This window comes from Canis lupus, chromosome 16 (genome assembly GCF_003254725.2).
Source record: "Canis lupus dingo isolate Sandy chromosome 16, ASM325472v2, whole genome shotgun sequence".
NCBI lineage: Eukaryota > Metazoa > Chordata > Mammalia > Carnivora > Canidae > Canis > Canis lupus.
Genome location: NC_064258.1, coordinates 18,852,418 through 18,870,632, shown reverse-complemented (window position 1 = coordinate 18,870,632; position 18,215 = coordinate 18,852,418). Strand labels below are relative to the sequence as shown.

The 18,215-nt window shown below is 45.8% G+C and overlaps 1 protein-coding gene across 4 annotated transcripts in view; it reads right to left on the bottom strand.

Moving 5' to 3' along the window:
* The window catches only part of DPP6 (dipeptidyl peptidase like 6), an 829,290-nt gene that overhangs the window by 158,660 nt on the left and 652,415 nt on the right, over positions 1-18,215 (bottom strand). For all 4 annotated transcript variants that reach the window (XM_025451902.3, XM_025451878.3, XM_025451870.3 and 1 more), the window contains exon 7: positions 1,932-2,013. In XM_025451902.3, coding sequence (XP_025307687.1) covers positions 1,932-2,013 — 82 coding nt within the window. The remainder of the gene's footprint in view (positions 1-1,931; positions 2,014-18,215) is intronic.

Sequence of the window (18,215 nt, the reverse complement as noted above, 5' to 3'; positions counted from 1 at the left end):
CTCTGGAATCACTCACACCCACCCCAAACCCCCAGAAAGCAGGACACGAGTATAAACTCAATCATCCAAGAGGCAACAGTGCCTTCAGGCAGGGAAGGTAACTGGTCTGGAGGGTGAACAGTCTGGAGCCCCATCTGCCTCTGAAGTCCAGCTGCAGCCCTCATGTCATGCCTGCACACACATCCCTCCCCCTTTGGCAAACTGTGGGGTGAGTTTTCTGTAAAGTGCACGCCGTTTCCAGAAGGTAGGATCAGGTTGTGCGGCCTCTGCTTCAAGGTCTGGCCTCTCCTGTGTGCCGATGTGAGGCGTGAGTCCCTAGGTTAGTGATAATCACTGGGTGACAAGGAGGAAGGCAGTGGGACTGCGGAAAGAGATGCTAACCAGTGTGGGAGTCAGTGTCCTTCTCCTGATGTCTGTAAGAAGGCTGCTTACCCTGAGCTCTTCCTCGAGCTGTGGGAGGAGGTTGGCAAGTGAGGCTGGGGCAGCAGATGCCCCAAGGATCACGGAGAGCAAGGGGAGCCTCTGCGGGGCACCAGGTCACCTGTACGGAAGGACTTGGTGGATGTGGGTACCATTTGCTTCCCAGAAACAACTTCAGTCATGAGTGCAGAGGGATGTCGTCAGCTGCTGGAGACTAAGTCTTGAACACTCTGGGCTCCCTCCTGGAAGCTGCGGGTTCTCCCCGTGTAAGAGTTAGGTGCCTCTCAGGAAAGGTGAGCTTCATCTCCTCGCACTGACTGGGGATTGGTGTCTGCCTGCCACTGGGGATTGGAAGCCTCCTGACCTCCTTTCACTGGCTGACTCATTAGCTAAATCCCGATGGCTGCGTGTCTGGCGCCAGGGTCCTTTAGTAATAGCTAGGACAGTTCTGTGACCTAAATGCTCCTGTGTCTTTAGACCATTTCAAGGCAATGAAACTAATATGCAACCAAGGGAATATAATCATGTCATTGGGAAAAACAAGACTATTTTAATTTCTGAGACAGAACACAGACTGTCTAGTACAATCTCACCCCAAGCTTTTGAAAATAACCCTTTTCTGTGTTATTTTAGGAAAAGAGTTTTTAAAATTCAGCTTCATGTAATCAGCATCAAAGACACGGTGAGCCCGGCTGTGTCACCCGATCTCATGCTCCAGAGGCTTCCTGCAGAGGCCGCTACAATCTCCCGAAAGAAAGTGAAGCAGCACTGACATCTCTCACCCAGCTTTAAGTTAGGGTGAGGCTGGAGCTGAGACACACCCTAGAGATCATCCTATCCTAGCCTTTCACTCAACCTCTGGGCTCGCTGACTGCAGCCTGACAGCTGAGGGTTAGATAACACCCAGGACCAGAGCCCTCGTCTCTTAATTGTTGTTTGCTGTACACCAGCTTTGCCATTCACTGTTTCTTGAAACATCTTGGTTTCGCCAACCTAAGTGGGAATCCATGTGGGTGTCTGATCAGTGGAGCCATGAGGCTGCGCTGGCTTCATGCTGACATCACTTACAGGAGCCTGGCCTCACAAGGGCCAGCAAATCTACTTTCTCAAATAAAAGAACCCCCACAATCCTCCGAAGAACAGAGCCAGACTTCTGAGAGCAAAACAAAAGAAGCTTTCAATAACGATTCTACTCATTTCTATTTATAATCCTTTTGACAAGACTTATCACCTTGACCTCACGGTAAGGCTGTCATCTACACACAGCTACACTCAGGGACCACTTTCAGGGCATTGGATCTGGGAACCAAAGCATGTGATGTTCCAACTTCAAAATAATTCCCCAACAAAAAAATGTCCATTTTACATAAAATAATATTTTATGCAAATATTCTGTGTACTTTTCCCAAATTTCAGTGACATAAACACAGACATTGAGCATCACAGATTCAGCTCTGTGATGTGTGAACAAAATCAAATTCAAACCCGGTCACTGAGCTTGATTGGCTTACCAGCTGCTGGCCTTTGGGACCCCAGCCTGCATATTGCAGTTTTGCATTGCTCACTTCTGGTGGGTCTAGACTTTGAGGATCCCTGAAAGAAAATAAATAATCAATCAATCAATCAACATACTAGGAAACAAAAATGCTCTTACTCCCTTCTATATTATATGATTTTCAAGAGTTCGTGTTATTAAATAATGTCTCAGCCTCCATTAGATTTCTTCAGATGTACATAATTTACATGAAGCTGAAACAGGTCCATCACTGCTTAACCCAAATAGTAAATATTTATCAAGACAACACGCAGAGAGGTCTGTAGATCAATTATTAAAATATCGACACCAGTCAACATTAAAAATGGAAATGCATAGCTATGCAGTAACAAGTCCCCACGACTTCTAGCTCCATCTTGGGCTTTCCTGGTGGATCACTTTCTTTTTCTAGGCAGAATGCCAGGTCATTCTGACCTTCCAAAACCAGCAGCCTGAGGACAGATTCCGTCCTTTGGTTTGTACTGTGGGGGAGGGAGGGAGAGAGGGAAAAAGGTAAGGGGAGAGGGAAGATTGAGGGAAAGCTTTTTTTCCTTTCAAACATCACTTAGATTTTTCATTAATTTATTGATATTCAAAATACTATGCTAACAAAATCCTACTTTTTTTAAAAAAGATTTTATTTATTCACTCATGAGAGAGACACAGAGAGAGAGAGAGAGAGAGAGACAGAGACAGAGTCAGAGTCAGAGACACAGTCAGAGGGAGAAGCAGGCTCATGCAGGGAGCCCGACAGGGGACTCGATCCTGGGACTCCAGAATTATGCCCTGAGCTGAAGGCAGGCACTTAACTGCTGACGATCCCCAACAAAATCCTACTTATGTACTTATATAAATGTCATAATGAATGAGTCATAATGAAAGAATGAGAAAACTTAACACTTATAAGTATGAAATATTTCAGTATATTTTGGAGCTACTTTTGTCTACAACACGTGGAAAAGATTCATTTTTATATTTCTTTCAGGTGTTGTATTATCTGTGTTCTGCTGCATAGGCCAGAGTGTGTCAGGTGCATACCCTCTCACGTGGCTATGATGTGTCTCATGCAGAAGGCATGGCTATGAATGCACTCATTCATCTACTGAGAGGCTGTGGCTGAATGGTCTTTGGAAACAGAAGATGCTGAATTTTAGGAGTTGCTTGAATGAAGGAGACGAGGCAAGGAGGAAGGGAAGTAAAGTGTAGGTACTGATTCTGGGCTTGAATCAGCAGAGAATTCTAAAGTAATTGCTTAATAATGCTACCAGAACAAAACAGAATACACTTAAGAGTAAAAAGTGCTGGGGAAGGCAAGATAGTCTCCCATACCCTAGAGTAGTTTTAGGTGGAGTCCCTGGGTGTAAAGAGATCATGGAAGCCCGAAGATGGGGTGATTAAGTACCAGGTAAGGGATGGCAATAATAACAGGACTCGGGTGGGACGGCTGGGCAGTTAGAAGAATAAGGAAGGGGTCTCAATATTCCCAGTTCCGAATGATTTTAACAAACCTACCATTTGTATGTTTTTAACGTTTCAAAATATTTCAATAACATGGGCAATTTCCTCTTTAACTGTGGGTAGGGAAAGTCTAAGGAGGACTCAAAATCTAGAAGCTATTAAAGAGTGATACATTTGACTGCATGAACGTTTTTAAAGTATTTACATAACAAAAATATCACAAACAAAAGACAACTGACAAACTGGGAGAAAATATTCATAACCTATACCATGGACAAATAGCTAATATCTGTAATATATAAAAAAAATACCCTAAAATATTGAGGTTACAAAAGACTGAAAAAAATAGAAATATGAGAAAAAGACACAAACAGACAACTCACAAAAAGGCTATAAAAAGTCCTCACAGGTTTTAAAAAGGACCAAGCAATGCAAAATTATAGAAATAGAAACTGAAATGACACTGAATTATCATTTTTCACCTATGAAACTGTTCCCCTCCCCCAAAGAAAGAAAAGTTGTTGGTGAGGCTGAAGAAAAAGGCACCCTTGTACTTTGCTGGTGGGCATGAAAACTAGTGCAATCCTTTTAGAGGGAAACTTGGTAAGACCTAATAAGATACATACTTAACTCTTGAACTAGAACACTTCTGGGAAGATATACTTCCAATAATACAAAAATACATACTCAGAAGGTTATATTCACTGCAGCTTTGTAATGACAAAACATTGGAAACAATTTATGGTTGAAGAAACTATAGTACATCCATACAATGGAATATGGTACAGATGTAAGAAGGAATGAAGACCTCCATAAACTGGCACAGAGTCATTTTCATGATGGAATATGCAAAGCTCAACAGACTATAGTATGTGACCCACTGTATAAGAAAAAAAATATAAGAAAATATACATGTATCCTCACTTGTAAAAAAAAAAAAATACAGGAAGCATAAACCTAAAACCAGAGGTTAGTTATGTATTGGGGGGGGGGGGGCAAGTGGGAAGAAGGAGGGATTGGTCATGAGGTGGCTGGATAAGGAAGGAGAAGCACTTCTCTGGATATATTTATTGGCATAATGCCCAGTCTTAGACCATAGTAGAGTTTCACATACTTTTTGCATGCTCCAAAAATAAAACTAATAATTAAAAACAGTCAGGATGTAGGGAAACCCAAAAAGGAATAACAACACCACAACAGAGCAAAACACTATTGTAAATGAAGCACAAAACTACATGGAAGGTTTTATTTTTCAACATTCCTCTGGTTATTCAGGGTCTTTTCTGGTTCCATACAAATCTTAGAATTATTTGTTCCAACTCTGTGAAAATGAACTCTGTGATGTTGGCCTGGAATCAGAGGTGTTAGTCCAAATTCATGATTTCTAATATGTAAACATACATCCAAAAAAGTAGATATATGGGTATTCAGGGGTTACTGTGCACACATATATGCCCTTGCTCTGTTCACAGGCCTAGAACCAATGACCTCCAATAACAATGAGCACACTGAGTGCTCATATTGGTCTCTAAACACCATTATCCAATAAAAGTAAATAGGGCTCCTAGGAAACGTAACGGTATCTGAGCTGGAACAGGGACAATAGAAGATAAATCTGAAACATCTTATGGGTCCAGAGAGTAAGGAAATACTCAAAAAAGATAGAGCCTAGTCCAAAGAATGGAGAAGCCAGCCTGAAGGAGTTTCTCAGGGCCAAAGCTGGATAAGTCTGAGCAACAAAATAATTAAAAACAGTCTCAGATTAACCCATAGAATAAAATCAACACCCATAAATCCATACTAATATACATAAGTAATCAAATACATAAAGCAGCTCTTCCTCATGAGGGAATTCCAATTAATAAGTGTAGAAAGAAGGAAGAAAAAAAGCATCATATATGTGGCATTTTCACCCACAATGCAAAACCTCATTTCAATCACAAAAAAACACCAGCTGAAACACCAAATTGAGGCACACTTTACAAAATGGCTGACCAATAATCTTTGAAAGCGTCAAGGTCATGACCAACAAGGAAAGACTGAGGAAATGTTACAGACTAGAAGGGATTAAGGAGAACTAATGTCTAAAGGAACGTGGGATTCCGAGACAGGAAGGAGGCATTGGTAGAAAAATAGGTAAAATTCAAATAAGTTGAATTAGTAACACAGTGCTAATTTTAATTTCCTGTTCCTGATAATCACACTGTGGATTTAAAGCAAACTAACAATATTTCAAGAGTATAAGAAGTCGGGATAGGGATAGAAGAGATTTGTCCTGTTTTTGCAATCCTTTCTTTGCCCAAAATTACTTTAAAATAGAAAGCTAAAAAAATCCAAAAAAAGGAATAGCTTATATCTCATTGGTTATGAAAAATATCAGAAAGAAATGGAAGTGAGAGAATTTCCCTCTTAACACACTGAAAAAGTCTTTGATATTTAGCACGGCACAGGGACTCAATACACGCATCTGAATATGCAGATGAGTAAGGACAGACGGGTTATGGGGGCGGCTCTAAGAGGAAGGCCTTTCGCCTGTTTAAAGACAAACCTAATGAATTCATTTGGTCTAGGTTTACCTAGAATTTTCCAAGCCTGGAGCACAGGGTAAGAAATGTTCAAATTCCACATTCTCACTGAATATTGGAATTCACTTGGTTAGGTAATGATTTCCAGGAGGTGTCTGGGATAATGGGGAACAGCGGGAGATTAGCTTCCCTCTAATCTAGTAAGTGTAAATGCCCTAAAAACTAACTGAAAATGCAATCTCCAAGTGGACAAAGTGCCCCAGAAGATTTCATGAGCACCTGGCCAGCAACAGGATGACCATACGTGCATCCCACCTTTGTTACCTTCACTCCTTCTCTAGAGCTCACATATGTTCCCTTCCCCTCATCGCTAGCGTGTTAGACACATTTCTACAGCATGAAGACCGCAAATGCTAAGGGGAAGAGTGTGAGCTCCGGCCCCATGTCACACAGATCAGTCACTCGGATTAGCCTTAATGAGGAAGGTGGATAATAGTTATCCTTTCCCCCACAGAATGGTTGTGAAAATGAAGAGAAACAGCGAAATGTTACTTTATAAACTCTAACACACCCTGTAGAAGGAATTTTTATTTTCCTAGCTAGTGAACCCTGGTAAGTTAAATGCCCGAAGTGAGTTGCAGAGTTGCCTCAGTCTATCTTTAGGTAAACACAAGAGTGCACGCACCTCACACAGGGTGGAAAGCTCGGATGTGGTGGAAAGAGCTCTAAGAGGCTATAAATGTAATTCTGAATTCTGCCATTAACCAGCGGTAGGGTGTGGGGTAATAGAGAAACTTAACCTAAGTTTGTTTCCTCATGTATAAAATGAGAATAAAAATGCTTCCTTCACAGGATTGGATTTAATGATCTACTGCATGTGAAAACAGGTAGTAGAGAGCTTACTGAGTAAATATTCAATAATGCCACTTTATTCGTTGGTAAACTGGTAAATAATTGATTGTGCAAACCACTATGTATATGTAACTTTAACAAAAGGTCCAATGATGTATCAGACATGAGGATAAATTTACTATAGAATTCAGCAATGAAACACCTTGATTCCTGTATTATGTGGGGGTGGGTTTAGGGACCTCAATCCTCAACCCTGCTCACTTGTTTCTATGAAATAAACCTATATTTTGCGTGGGAATAAGATGGTATAAGATTCATTTGTTTTCAAGTTACAGTGGATTTCAGGGTGGTCTGTTCGACTTTCCCTCCCCTGTGGGATCTCTTCTTCAATGATTCACCAGGTGGTCATCTATCCTCTGCTCAAATTTCCCACTGAATGGCTTTCCTTGCATAATTCTTTCTCTGCCCCAGCCTAGCAAGTGCCCAGCTTGGGTTTTTATGCTTAGCCCACCCCTTCATATAAACATCTAGGCTACTGCAAACTAGCAGAGAAAGCACGAAGCCAAGTGCAACTCTAGTCAGCTGGGTTTGAACAGTCACTTTCTCAACCATGATTCCAATCTTTCCTGCTTTCCTAACCTCCGGCATCTGGAAATAGGGCTTTATTTGCCAATAGGCTCTTTGCAGATGTAACCAAGTTAAAATAAGGCCATTCTCAATTAGGGCGGGCCCCAATCAAATTGAATCCTAATCTCCTTTATTAGAAGAGGAGAAGACACAGGACAGACATAGTGGGAGAAGCCTAGGTGACAATGGAGGCAGAGACTGGACTGACAGGGTCCATCAGAAGCTGGAGGGAGAGAGGAAGGATCCTTCTCTACAGGTTCTGAGGGAGTGTGGCAGCCCAGCTGACACTTTAATTTGGACCCCTGGCCTCCAGAACCCTGAGGGAATGAATTTCTATTGTGTTAAGTCTCTCGGTTTGTGGTAATTTGTGATTGCAGCCCCAGGATATGAATATACCCTTCATTTCATAGATAAACTGAGGCCCAGAGTGGGAAGTGCTTTGTTCAAGGACACAAAGCTGATCACTTTTTGACTAAAGATGAATCTCCTGCTTTGGCCGAGGGAGAAAAAAAAAAATCTCCAACTGGTTTAAGGAACAAAGTAGAAAGACCTTCAGAGAGCAGAGCAAAAGTAGTCCCCGAGGAAGCTTTCTCTGCAAAACACAGTACCCACCTGGTGGTGCTTCCTTGTGGAGCACATGCTCCCATCAAGAGGGAAGTCCTGGGTTCCTCCTTCCTGCACCGAGGACCGCTAGCAATGCTCTCTGCATGAAGGTCATTGCCATCAAATGATTTCCTCTCATGAACTGGATTATTCTGCTGTTTTTTAGGTGTGTGTGTGTGTGTATGTGTGTATGTGTGCATGTGTGCGCGTGTGCATGCATGTGCATATACGGTAATGCATAAAGGTATATTTTTATTTGTTTTGTGGTCGGTTAGTGCCCCCCCCCCAATTTTCTGTCTTTTTAAAACTTTATTCATTTATTTTAAAGATCCATGGCAGGCTCTGGGATAAGTCATCTCCAGGAGATGGACTGGTAGAAAAAATGATTAAGGAAGAATAAAATGATCTGGACTTACCATATCTCAAAATAATCAAGCAATTCATTCTAATTTTGCTTATTTGAGCAATAAACAAAACAGGGCATCAGTCATGTTGGATTTTGAAGAGTAAATTATTACAGCAAAGTTTATTCACTTATCTTTTTAAGTTGGTTAAAGGGATTGGAAAACTTCCCAACAAAAACAGTATTGGAAAAGTAAAGCTAAAAATTATTTTTCTGGCTCCTAACCCTTTTGTGGCTAAAGACACCCCAAACTAGCATTTCAACATCAAATAGAATGTGTTTCCTGAGTATTCCTATGTGCTTGGCATGGCGGGTAGTTTAAAAATATAAGACACACTCCCAGTCCAGGACAGTGTCTGACTCATTGTAGATGCCCTTAAATATTAACTGAATAATGAGTAAAATGGATGGATGAATGGATACATACGTGGGACCTCATCTCATCACCACCTGCTGATTGGTTAGGGTCAGTGATACCTTTAAATTCATGTAGAACTTAGTCATGGTATCAGTTCTTACACTTAATCTTAAATTACATGGTTAATTTCTTGAGGGCAGGAATCTTCGTAGGCATCAACCCTTACTGGGCGGCCAACACATCCTACCATTACTAACTATGAAGTGTCTCCATATCTATGGTGTACCAGACGTTCCTTCCTTAGGAAATATTTGATAGAGAAGTTCTGCTGCAGAGTCACTCCAGCCACTGAAAGATGATGGGGTGGCTCACTCTGAAATGTTTGTGACATCTCCCCCATCCAATTCAGGGGACACTTCAACACTTATGATCACAAGTACGAGTGCTAAATAAAGTCACACAGAAATTCTTTTAAGTAAAGAGGGGCTTGTGATGTACTTGTTACTGTATCCTCAGTTGTAGGCATGGGCTCAATAACCTCTGGTAAAGCAGAAGTAAAGCAGGAAATGAGACAGGAGTGGGCAGGGTCTGGAGCATTAGCCAAATGACAAAGCATATTTGGCGGGGCTGGTGGTGGTGGTGGTGGTGATGAAATGTTGGAAAATTGAATGAGGGGATGGCTGTACAATTCTGGGAATATATAGCCACTGGCCTGTATGGTTTAAATGGATGAACTGCATGGTGTATGAATTACAACATGTCCATAAAGCCAGGGAAGGGGAGAGAAGGAGGAGAGGAAGAGGAGGAGGAAGAATGGGGAAACAGGGAAAGAGCAGGAGGTGAGGGGGCGGAGAGGGGGAGGAGGAGCTCTGGCCATGGCCGCAGCTGCCTTACGAACATGAAGGTTTAAGGTTATATCTACATCACTTCCTAGCACACCTTCAAGCTCTGGATGCTTCCTCAGGATGTGCTCCCTGACTTGGCATTCCTGCCCTGCCTACCTGCACAGGGCCAATCATCCCATAGGAGACAGTAGCAGGTGGCCAGCCTGAGCAGGGCTGGGAAGGGGGCCCCATGCCATCCTGCTGGATGGCACTGGACAAAAGACTGCTGGATTATAAAGTCTTGGGATAAGGTGGCATTCATAGATAATACGAACAATATTTCTTTGAGTTTCTGAGATTTAGCAGTTCATCAAGCAACAGGGAGATGGACAGACTGTCAAATTTCAAGAGCATGCACCCCCCCCCCCAAAAACAAACAAACAGAATGAGAAGTTTATAATGTTTCATTATAAACTCACAATTCTGCAGGTCCCCAAACACTCTGGTAGCCACCAGCGAGCATCCTGGCAGACTTGGGGGAAAGCCACATGTTTTTTCCTCTTCCTATACTTAAAACCTTTGTATTTACTGTTTCTGAAAGGTTTTCATAACCAATATATATTTTCTCTTCAGTCGCCTCTTCCAAGAGGAGCTGGGAAGAGCCCAGCTGGGATATTTACAAGGAACGATAGGACAGTTTGGAGGTTTCCCATGAAAGGTTTAGGCTGTAAGAAGCTGTGCAAGCTATGCAGAGGCCATACAGGACAGAAAGCTTTGTGTCTCACATATTAAGAAGCAACTCGGAACATTCCTATGGTTAAGCTTGCAGACAGCTGAGATGAGGAAGATGGCCTTTTGCATGGTGAGAACTTGGACAACCTCTATGTATACGATCTTCAAGAAGGTCCACATCTGAATTTCAGGACCAAGTATATGTGGTATAGTTAAAAAATGCATATTCAATATACCCATTATATTCAAAGCATAAACTGCAGAGAGAAGACTCAGCAAAACCTTCTGGCCTGTGGTACAAATGGGGTTTCCCAAACATGGCCATAGCAATATTTCTGGTCCCAAATGCTTTTTCTAAATCGTGATGCTCCCTGAAGATGAAGTCTATTTCCTCGAAACTGACTGAGGCCCTCAGATGGCATCAACGAGCAGAAGGCAGCCCAATTCCTCTGCCAGGCTCCTGGGGCTGAGTCACGAAGGCAATAACGTGCTCCTTGTTTCCCTTCTTTCGCAAGTGCACCTGTTGGAATGCAGCCACCATGCTGCAAGGCAGCCCAGGCCAGCTGGAGGATCACACTGAGGGGTTTCAGCCAGCAGACCCAGCTGAGGTCTTGGCCAACAGCCACCATCACCTGCCAGCCTCTTGACTAAGTCCAGCCCGGAGCCTCCAAGCTGCCCTGGCTGCCACCCAGTGAAGCCAGCATGGGCTGTTCCTGTTGAGCCCAAAGCAAATGGCAGATTTATGAGCAAAACAAATACTGCCAGTTTCAAATCATTCAGTTTTGGGGGTAATTTGGTATTCAGTCATAGTACCTGGATTGGAACATCCAGCATGAGTGCTGTACAGAGAAAATAAGAAGAAAGTACGGTACAGAGTGGGGTTTAAGACGGTTGGGACAAAGGGATTTCGTGGTGTCATCTGAAAGGTGCAGGCACTGCACATCTATATAAAGAACAAAATCCCCTCCCTGTGTTTGCAACACGCTCCCAGCAATCAATCAATCCCCTCTCAATGGATACCTCTTGCTTTCCTTCATTCTTCCCCCTGTAGTAGCCCTCTCCCACTCTCCCTGAACATCTCCCATTACTTGATCTTGGCTTTTTTATTTGCACATCCATCATTGATACCTGAGTGGTTAAGGGCCGGGGAGACGTCATTGGACTCATTTGTAGTGGGGACGACAAAGCCCACCTCTTGGGGGGTTCTGAGGGTAAATTAGATGACTTCTGTAAGGCGCTGTCAGTACTTCGTTCAGCAGGCTGCAAGTCTGGTGTGTGAGAATGCGTCATGCGTGCCATGAGGGAGCTGGTTCATGCGTCTCTAACCTGTCCAGAGCCTGCCTGCATCCTGAGTGCTGAGGGAGGCACTGAAGAAGGCAGGTTCCTGGTCTCTGTCCCTGGTGCGCTGTGCACAGAGAGGGACATCCTGTTGCCCTGTCCCCTCTGTTGTCTTCAGTAACATCTCTTCTGTGCACCCAATGGCTGGCCCCGGTCTGCTCACACGTTACAGCCTCCCTGCAGCGGGCGGAGGTCGTGTACTCCATTTGGTTAAGTGCAGGTGGTATGTGCAGCTTCTAGGAAGCGTCCTACGATGGAGGGGGCATGCTCTTCCGCCCTGTGTTCTCTCCGGCTAGCTGAAAGTCCTGAGCAATGGCCAGACCCGGGGCAGCCACCAAGGACTGAGGAGGAGGCCACCAGGCTGGAAACAAGGCAGTGGGGCTGGCTCCCTCGCCCTCTGGGCTCCAGCCTGGGTCCCCCACACATGAGGCAGAGAACAAGCTGGACTTTGTAAGAGTCCTTGTTATTTTGGGTTTTCTGTCCCCTTCCTCCAAATCTGACCAGATCATGCCTAGTTCTGGATGGATCCTAGAGAGATACACTTTTATAAGCTCTTCAGATGTCTTAAAAAATAAACCAACGGTTGAGAATTGGCCCAGCTAAGTGCCTGGCGTCTGCCTCTCATGAACTGCCTCTCGTGGGGCTGCCCACGACTCCCGGGGTGAGCTCGGGGAAGGCAGGTGAGCAGGGCACTGCCATGCAGCCCCGGGGGCCTGACCACACGTACGATCCACACGGGTGCAGGCAGGGCTCTCGGGCTCTGTGTGCCAAGGTCCCTGACAAATGCTCCTTCTGACCAGGAAGAGCTGGGTTTGTTACCCGAAGACACTAATGAGGCCCTTTGAGGAATTATTTTAAACCAATGTAACTGTGTATGTTGGTAGTAAAAATACAACAAAACAAAACAAAACTTCACAAGGATAAATTTGACCAAAGAAATGGAGGAGCCAGACGGCATGACGCCTCCAGCAGCTTGGCGGGGTGGGGGTGAGGGGAAGTGGAAAGTAATAATAAAGGACCCAACAGGATAGATGAAGACAGATAGGATCTTTGGAGCCAAACCGATTCAGATTCTATAGCCAGGAAGCGAGGCGGGGCGTGGGTGGGGCCCTGAGCTCTGGCTCCGTGCCCCACCCCCGGGGCTCCCCCACCTCTCCCCTAGAGAACACACTAGCTCAGGAGCTCGAAGTCTGCAGAGAAAGGCCTGAAAGACCCCACTAATGATCTGGGGGCTGCCCTCCGAGTAGTCCTGTCTCCCCTTCTGCTGCTTTGCCCCTCTGTCATCCCTTTCCACTCGGAAGGCATAATTTAGAACTTCCACATTTTTTAATCCAACCTGAAAGCTTATTTTCAGAATCAGGCCTGAAACAAGCTCGTTATTCAGAGTTGTGTTTTGAGGCAGATGCTCCAGGACAGAGTCCATGGTGCCAGCTGGGCTTCGCGGGTGGATGCAGGATGAAGCCTCCTGGGCTCATCCTCATCGGAGAGGCCCTCGGCTGCCTCCCACTCGCTCATTCCAGCCTTTTCTCCAGGGCTGCCCTGCCCAGCTGTGAACTGCGAAGGCTGAGCCAGAGACTGAGCACGAGTACTGTGCCCAACTGGGAGGGAAGACTGGGTGCTCACAGGAAGGGGCCCAGCAGGCTGTCCGCAGCCTCCCTGATGTGCCTGCCCCACACTGGGACCCCTCACTGGAACCCTCCACTGCCTCCCCCAGACCCTCCAATGGGATCCTCCACTGGGACCTGCACTGGGATCCTCTAATGGAACCCTCCACTGCCTACCCCTGACCCTCCACTGGGACCTGCACTGCCTCCTCACTCCCAATGGGACCGTGCTGCAGACACCTGCGCCCTGTCCTGGCTGGCCCTGTCCTATGTGGGCCCGGCTCTATGGGTGGCAGCCTCCACACTGTGCGAGGTGAGTCCCGTTGGGGGTGTGCTGGGCCCCGGGGCACATAGGGCGGGGAGGGCACCGGGGCTCAGGCGCAGTGGGCCCGCTCCAAACCGCGCATCTACGTGTCTGGGCTGGTCCTCTATATCTTCCCACCCTTCCTCTGTTTTCTGTATCCTGTTCCTCTCTCCACCTTCCTCTGCTTCTCTCTCTCTTGCATTTTCTGGAAAATGTTTTTACCTTTGTCTTTAAGCCTTGCTGTTGGGTTTTCATTTCTGTCATATATTTTTAATTTCTAGGAGCTCTTTGTTCTGAAATTTAAAGGACCACCATTCCGGGTTGTCTCATGAGAGTGATGCATTCTCTCCGTGAGGATGTTGATAAGAGGCTTTGTCCCCACATTTTCTTCTCCTTGCCTGAGGAATTCCAGACAAATGGTGATTCTACTCTGAGCTTGGGACTGACCAGCAGATGGGCAGTTCCGAAGAGCATGAGAAGTGTTTCCTGGCCCTTTCTGTCCCTGACATTGGGATTCTCTGGGGACAGTCCCTAGGGTGAGGACCCTGGTGGGCAAGGTGCGGCTGCTGCTCATCCCAGAGGAGGAAAGGGGAATTGGGGTCTCATTGCCTGCTGTACATGAACCTCCATCCCTGACTCGGACCTCAGAATGCTCCCCGTGTTCCCGTCTCTGGAGCCTCTGTTTTGTCCTCTCTGGGAAACAAACCTCCCGTCTCCTGAGGACTTGTCGAAGGGAATTTGGGGTTCAGATGGCCTCACAATTTTCAAATCGTCTTTGTTTCTCTTGCACACTCCCTCCTCAGCTTCCAAAATCACCTGGAGGGGGGCACCTCTCATCAGAGGTGATGTTCTAAAGATCTGATGCATCAGAATGGAAACCACAGCCAACCAGGACAACCAGGACAAACACCACTGGGTGGTGGCCCTAGCAGAGCGCCACCTCTGCCACGGGTGCCGAGGGCCACCTGGGGTCCTCAGGAGAAGCCGGGTCATGCCTGGCCTGGGAATCCACTGCCTTATGTTTCGTCAGCACAGCCCCCACCCCTCCTCTGTGCTGAGACTCAAAGTCTGGTTGCCTCCTCCTCTTCTCTGCTCCACAGGAGTTTACACCTTCACTTTTTTTTTTCATTTTCTGTAGTATCAGTGGGGGTCTGAGGACACCCGAAAGTAGTGGAAGTAGCTCTGTTGTTTTTGCCTGTAGTTCCCACCCACTCTTTCCAGTATCCCTTGTTGAGTCATACTAAGCGTCAAGCCTGACAGGCTCAAAGGTGGGCAGTGACCCAGGGAAGTCACCAGTGATGCACAGGTGCAGCCCTGCTGCTGTCGGCCCAGGGGAGGGCTGGAGTCGGGGGAGCTAACCCATCTGGGCAGGTCAGGGGAGGCTTCCTCAGGGATGCAACAATCTAGGAGAGATAAGAATGCTGAGTAATAATCATCCAAGCTGTGATTCCTAGAGGTGAGTGTGGGTGGAGGAGCGGGTTGGGGAGGACAGTCTTCAAGGCAGAGGGATGAGCCTGTGAAAGAGCCACACGGTGCAGGGGACTGTGGCCAGGATGAGGCTGGAGGCAGCGCTGCTGGGACAGGAGGCCATGCCTCAGGCTGAGACTGCTTCTCAGTCTGGATAAGTGGCCGAGTGGACACAGGCACCTGATGGTCGCCCTCAGCCGGCTGTGCCTCAGGAGCCAGGGGTGCAGAGTGCAGGCGGTGCCTTCCTCGCTCTTCCATCTTCCTGCCTGCCCACCACAGTGCACCAGTGCCTCCTGTCCTCATGCCCGAGGCCTGCAGACTACGGGAATCTCTGTCTCTCTGACCTTCTGTATTTGCCTCACGGACCTTCTGTATTTGCCACACGGTAGGCATTTTATAACCCGTGACCTCACGTTTCCATGTTGTTTGCATTTACGTGTGGTCAAAAGTAAAGGAGAAGCTTTTTTGCAGACAAAGCCTTATTTACTCTGTGCTCTGTAGTGCTAAGGACAGGTGATACCAAATATTAAATCATCTTCAGCCCCAGGGGGGCTGAGAGCCCTGCTGCTTCAAGTCTGAAAATGGTCCCAGCCTACAGGGGCTGTCCCTGTGTTTACTGGGTTCTATGTTATTACTCTTGCTTTCAATAGAACACCTCTTTATCCACAGAATTCATGAAGCTTCTCGTATGATAATTGGTCTGCCCATGTGTGCGGTTTCTCCCACCACATAGGAAACCTGAGAATTAGAGCGATCTCCTTTTTCCCCATAATCCACCCACAGTACCAGGTTTTCTGTGAGGATATGTGCTTTGGCTGATTAAGGACAGATAATTAACTGGTCACTGTCAACCTCCTAAATCCCTCTCTGGGGAAGCGGGAAGTATGAATTCTGCATGACCGTCTCCATGCATGCAAGATCATCACACCTTCAGAGACTAAGAGATTTGCTTCTTCTTCTTCTTCTTTTTTTTTTTTTTAAGATTTTATTTATTTATTCATGAGAGACACACACACACACAGAGGCAGAGACACAGGCAGAGGGAGAAGCAGGCTCCATGCAGGGAGCCCAACATGGGACTGGATCCCAGGTCTCCAGGGTCAGGCCCTGGACCGAATGCGGCTCTAAACTGCTGAGCCACCCGGGCTGCCCTAGATTTGCTGCTTCTTTTGCTACATTGTGCAAAACCTCCTTTGAATTCACACACACACACACACACACACACACACACACACACACACAAATCCCGAAGAAGGATTACAGAATGAGGTTTGAACACCTATGCCAACAAAAATTGTTTATCATCTATCTGCGGGCCTCGTAGGGGAAGTGGTTCTTCAACAAAGACCACATGGGAATAAAGCACACACAGTAGCCTCACAAGGGCAGAGAGGAGCATGGCTCCCCTATGCTCAGCTACTGATCATTTCCTATAATTAATATTGATATTTGTTAATTATAACACAACTGAATCTATCAACACTACACATCTCATCAGTCCTTCTCTTGGAACCCTGTTCTTATTCCTGTAGACCTTGGTCCTATTACTCCAGATCCTTTGAGACACTTGCTTTCTCTTCTTATAACTTTAACACTGACTGAGTTAACTTCTTTAGTATAGAAATCTTTCCCTTGGCGATCTTGGAGGCTGTGTTGACCTGGGAGTCTGGCGATGGCGGTCGCTGACCTGCAGAGGACAGTAGCACCTCGACCGTAGGACCACACTGCCCAGCTGCAATGCAGCTCCGCTATTGACCTGGACCTGGACCACCCTTCCTTCCCCACACCTGGGTCTTTCGTACGTAAAGGGGGATGTGATAGTCTTTACACTATAGGCCTACTGAAAGCTGTCCAGGCGCTCACAACAGTCTCTGACAGAGAAACCTCTATATAACTGAAATCCATGTTTTGGTTATGACCGAATAAAATTTCTGGGCTCAGGAAATAACTTTTTGAAAAAACATGGCTCCTTAAATAGTTCCACCTGTTGGTAGATAAAAAGAAAGACACCTTGAAAATCTGGACAAGTCTTCTTCACAAGAATCCTTGGCATTTCCCCCATCTAAAAGCCTGCTCCTTAAATTCTGTGGGTCACTGTCATAGGCCTGCAGGAATCAGTTAGAAAATATTTCATGTATCATTTCACTTTACAGACCACTGTATGGGCAGCAATGGCCTTCCCACAGCTCTGGCTTCTTATGACAAATGGATGATTTGAGATTATTTCAGGTTGACTTTCACTGAGGGGCAGGCGAGGGGTTGAAAGCACTTGACTTAAATTAGGCATTTCTCTTTTTAGAAGGATTCTTCTCCTCCCCCAAATACACACACATGCGTGCCCACACACACGTGCAAAGACACACACTTGTCAGTCTTCTCCATAGACTGGAAAAACAACTTTTACCCAAGAGCGAGTGCTCTGCTTTGTGGCAAACATTATCTCTTCCATTCTAATGCTATTTAGTGGCCGGTATTATGTTGGTGACAAATCAGGAGGAGACAATCTGATGTAACTACAGTCAATTATTGTTTTGTCCACATGAAGATGATAAGTGCATCTGGGAACTCAAAATAATAATGAGATCGCTTTCACAGAAGGCCTTTCTCTCTCTGGGTCCCAAATCACACCAAAAATAGCAGTGGGTGCTAAAGACCCAAGTTACCTGGGTTAGCGCTGATGAAATGGGAATCTTGCTGAAAACAAGGAGCTGGCGATGACTGAGCTGGCCTAAACACTGAAATAAACATTTCCTGTGGCCAAACACCACATTGTTTGGCATCCGTGAAATGCTGAGGATGAAGAGATGAGGTCGGGCATCATAGCTACCTATAGCATGGATGCCATCCTCATCAACAAGGCCTGTATGCACTCCTTACTGCTGGGTGGTAAGAACCAATGGTTCTCTCTTAAGGACATCTTTCTTTTATAACTTTTAGTTGACTTTGGTTACATAAACTTTTATGGCCTTCCTGTTGTGCACATATTTACTGGGTTAATGAGGAAATGATAGGATGTAACACCCCTACCCATGTCTGCACCCAAACTGCTTGGTGTGTTTTATGAAGACGGCTGAAAGAAACCAGGCTAAGCCAGTCAGTAAAGGGAATCAGACATGGCACTGGCAGTGCTGCATTGTCCTCCAGGAAGGCTGGATGCCTGGAGTAC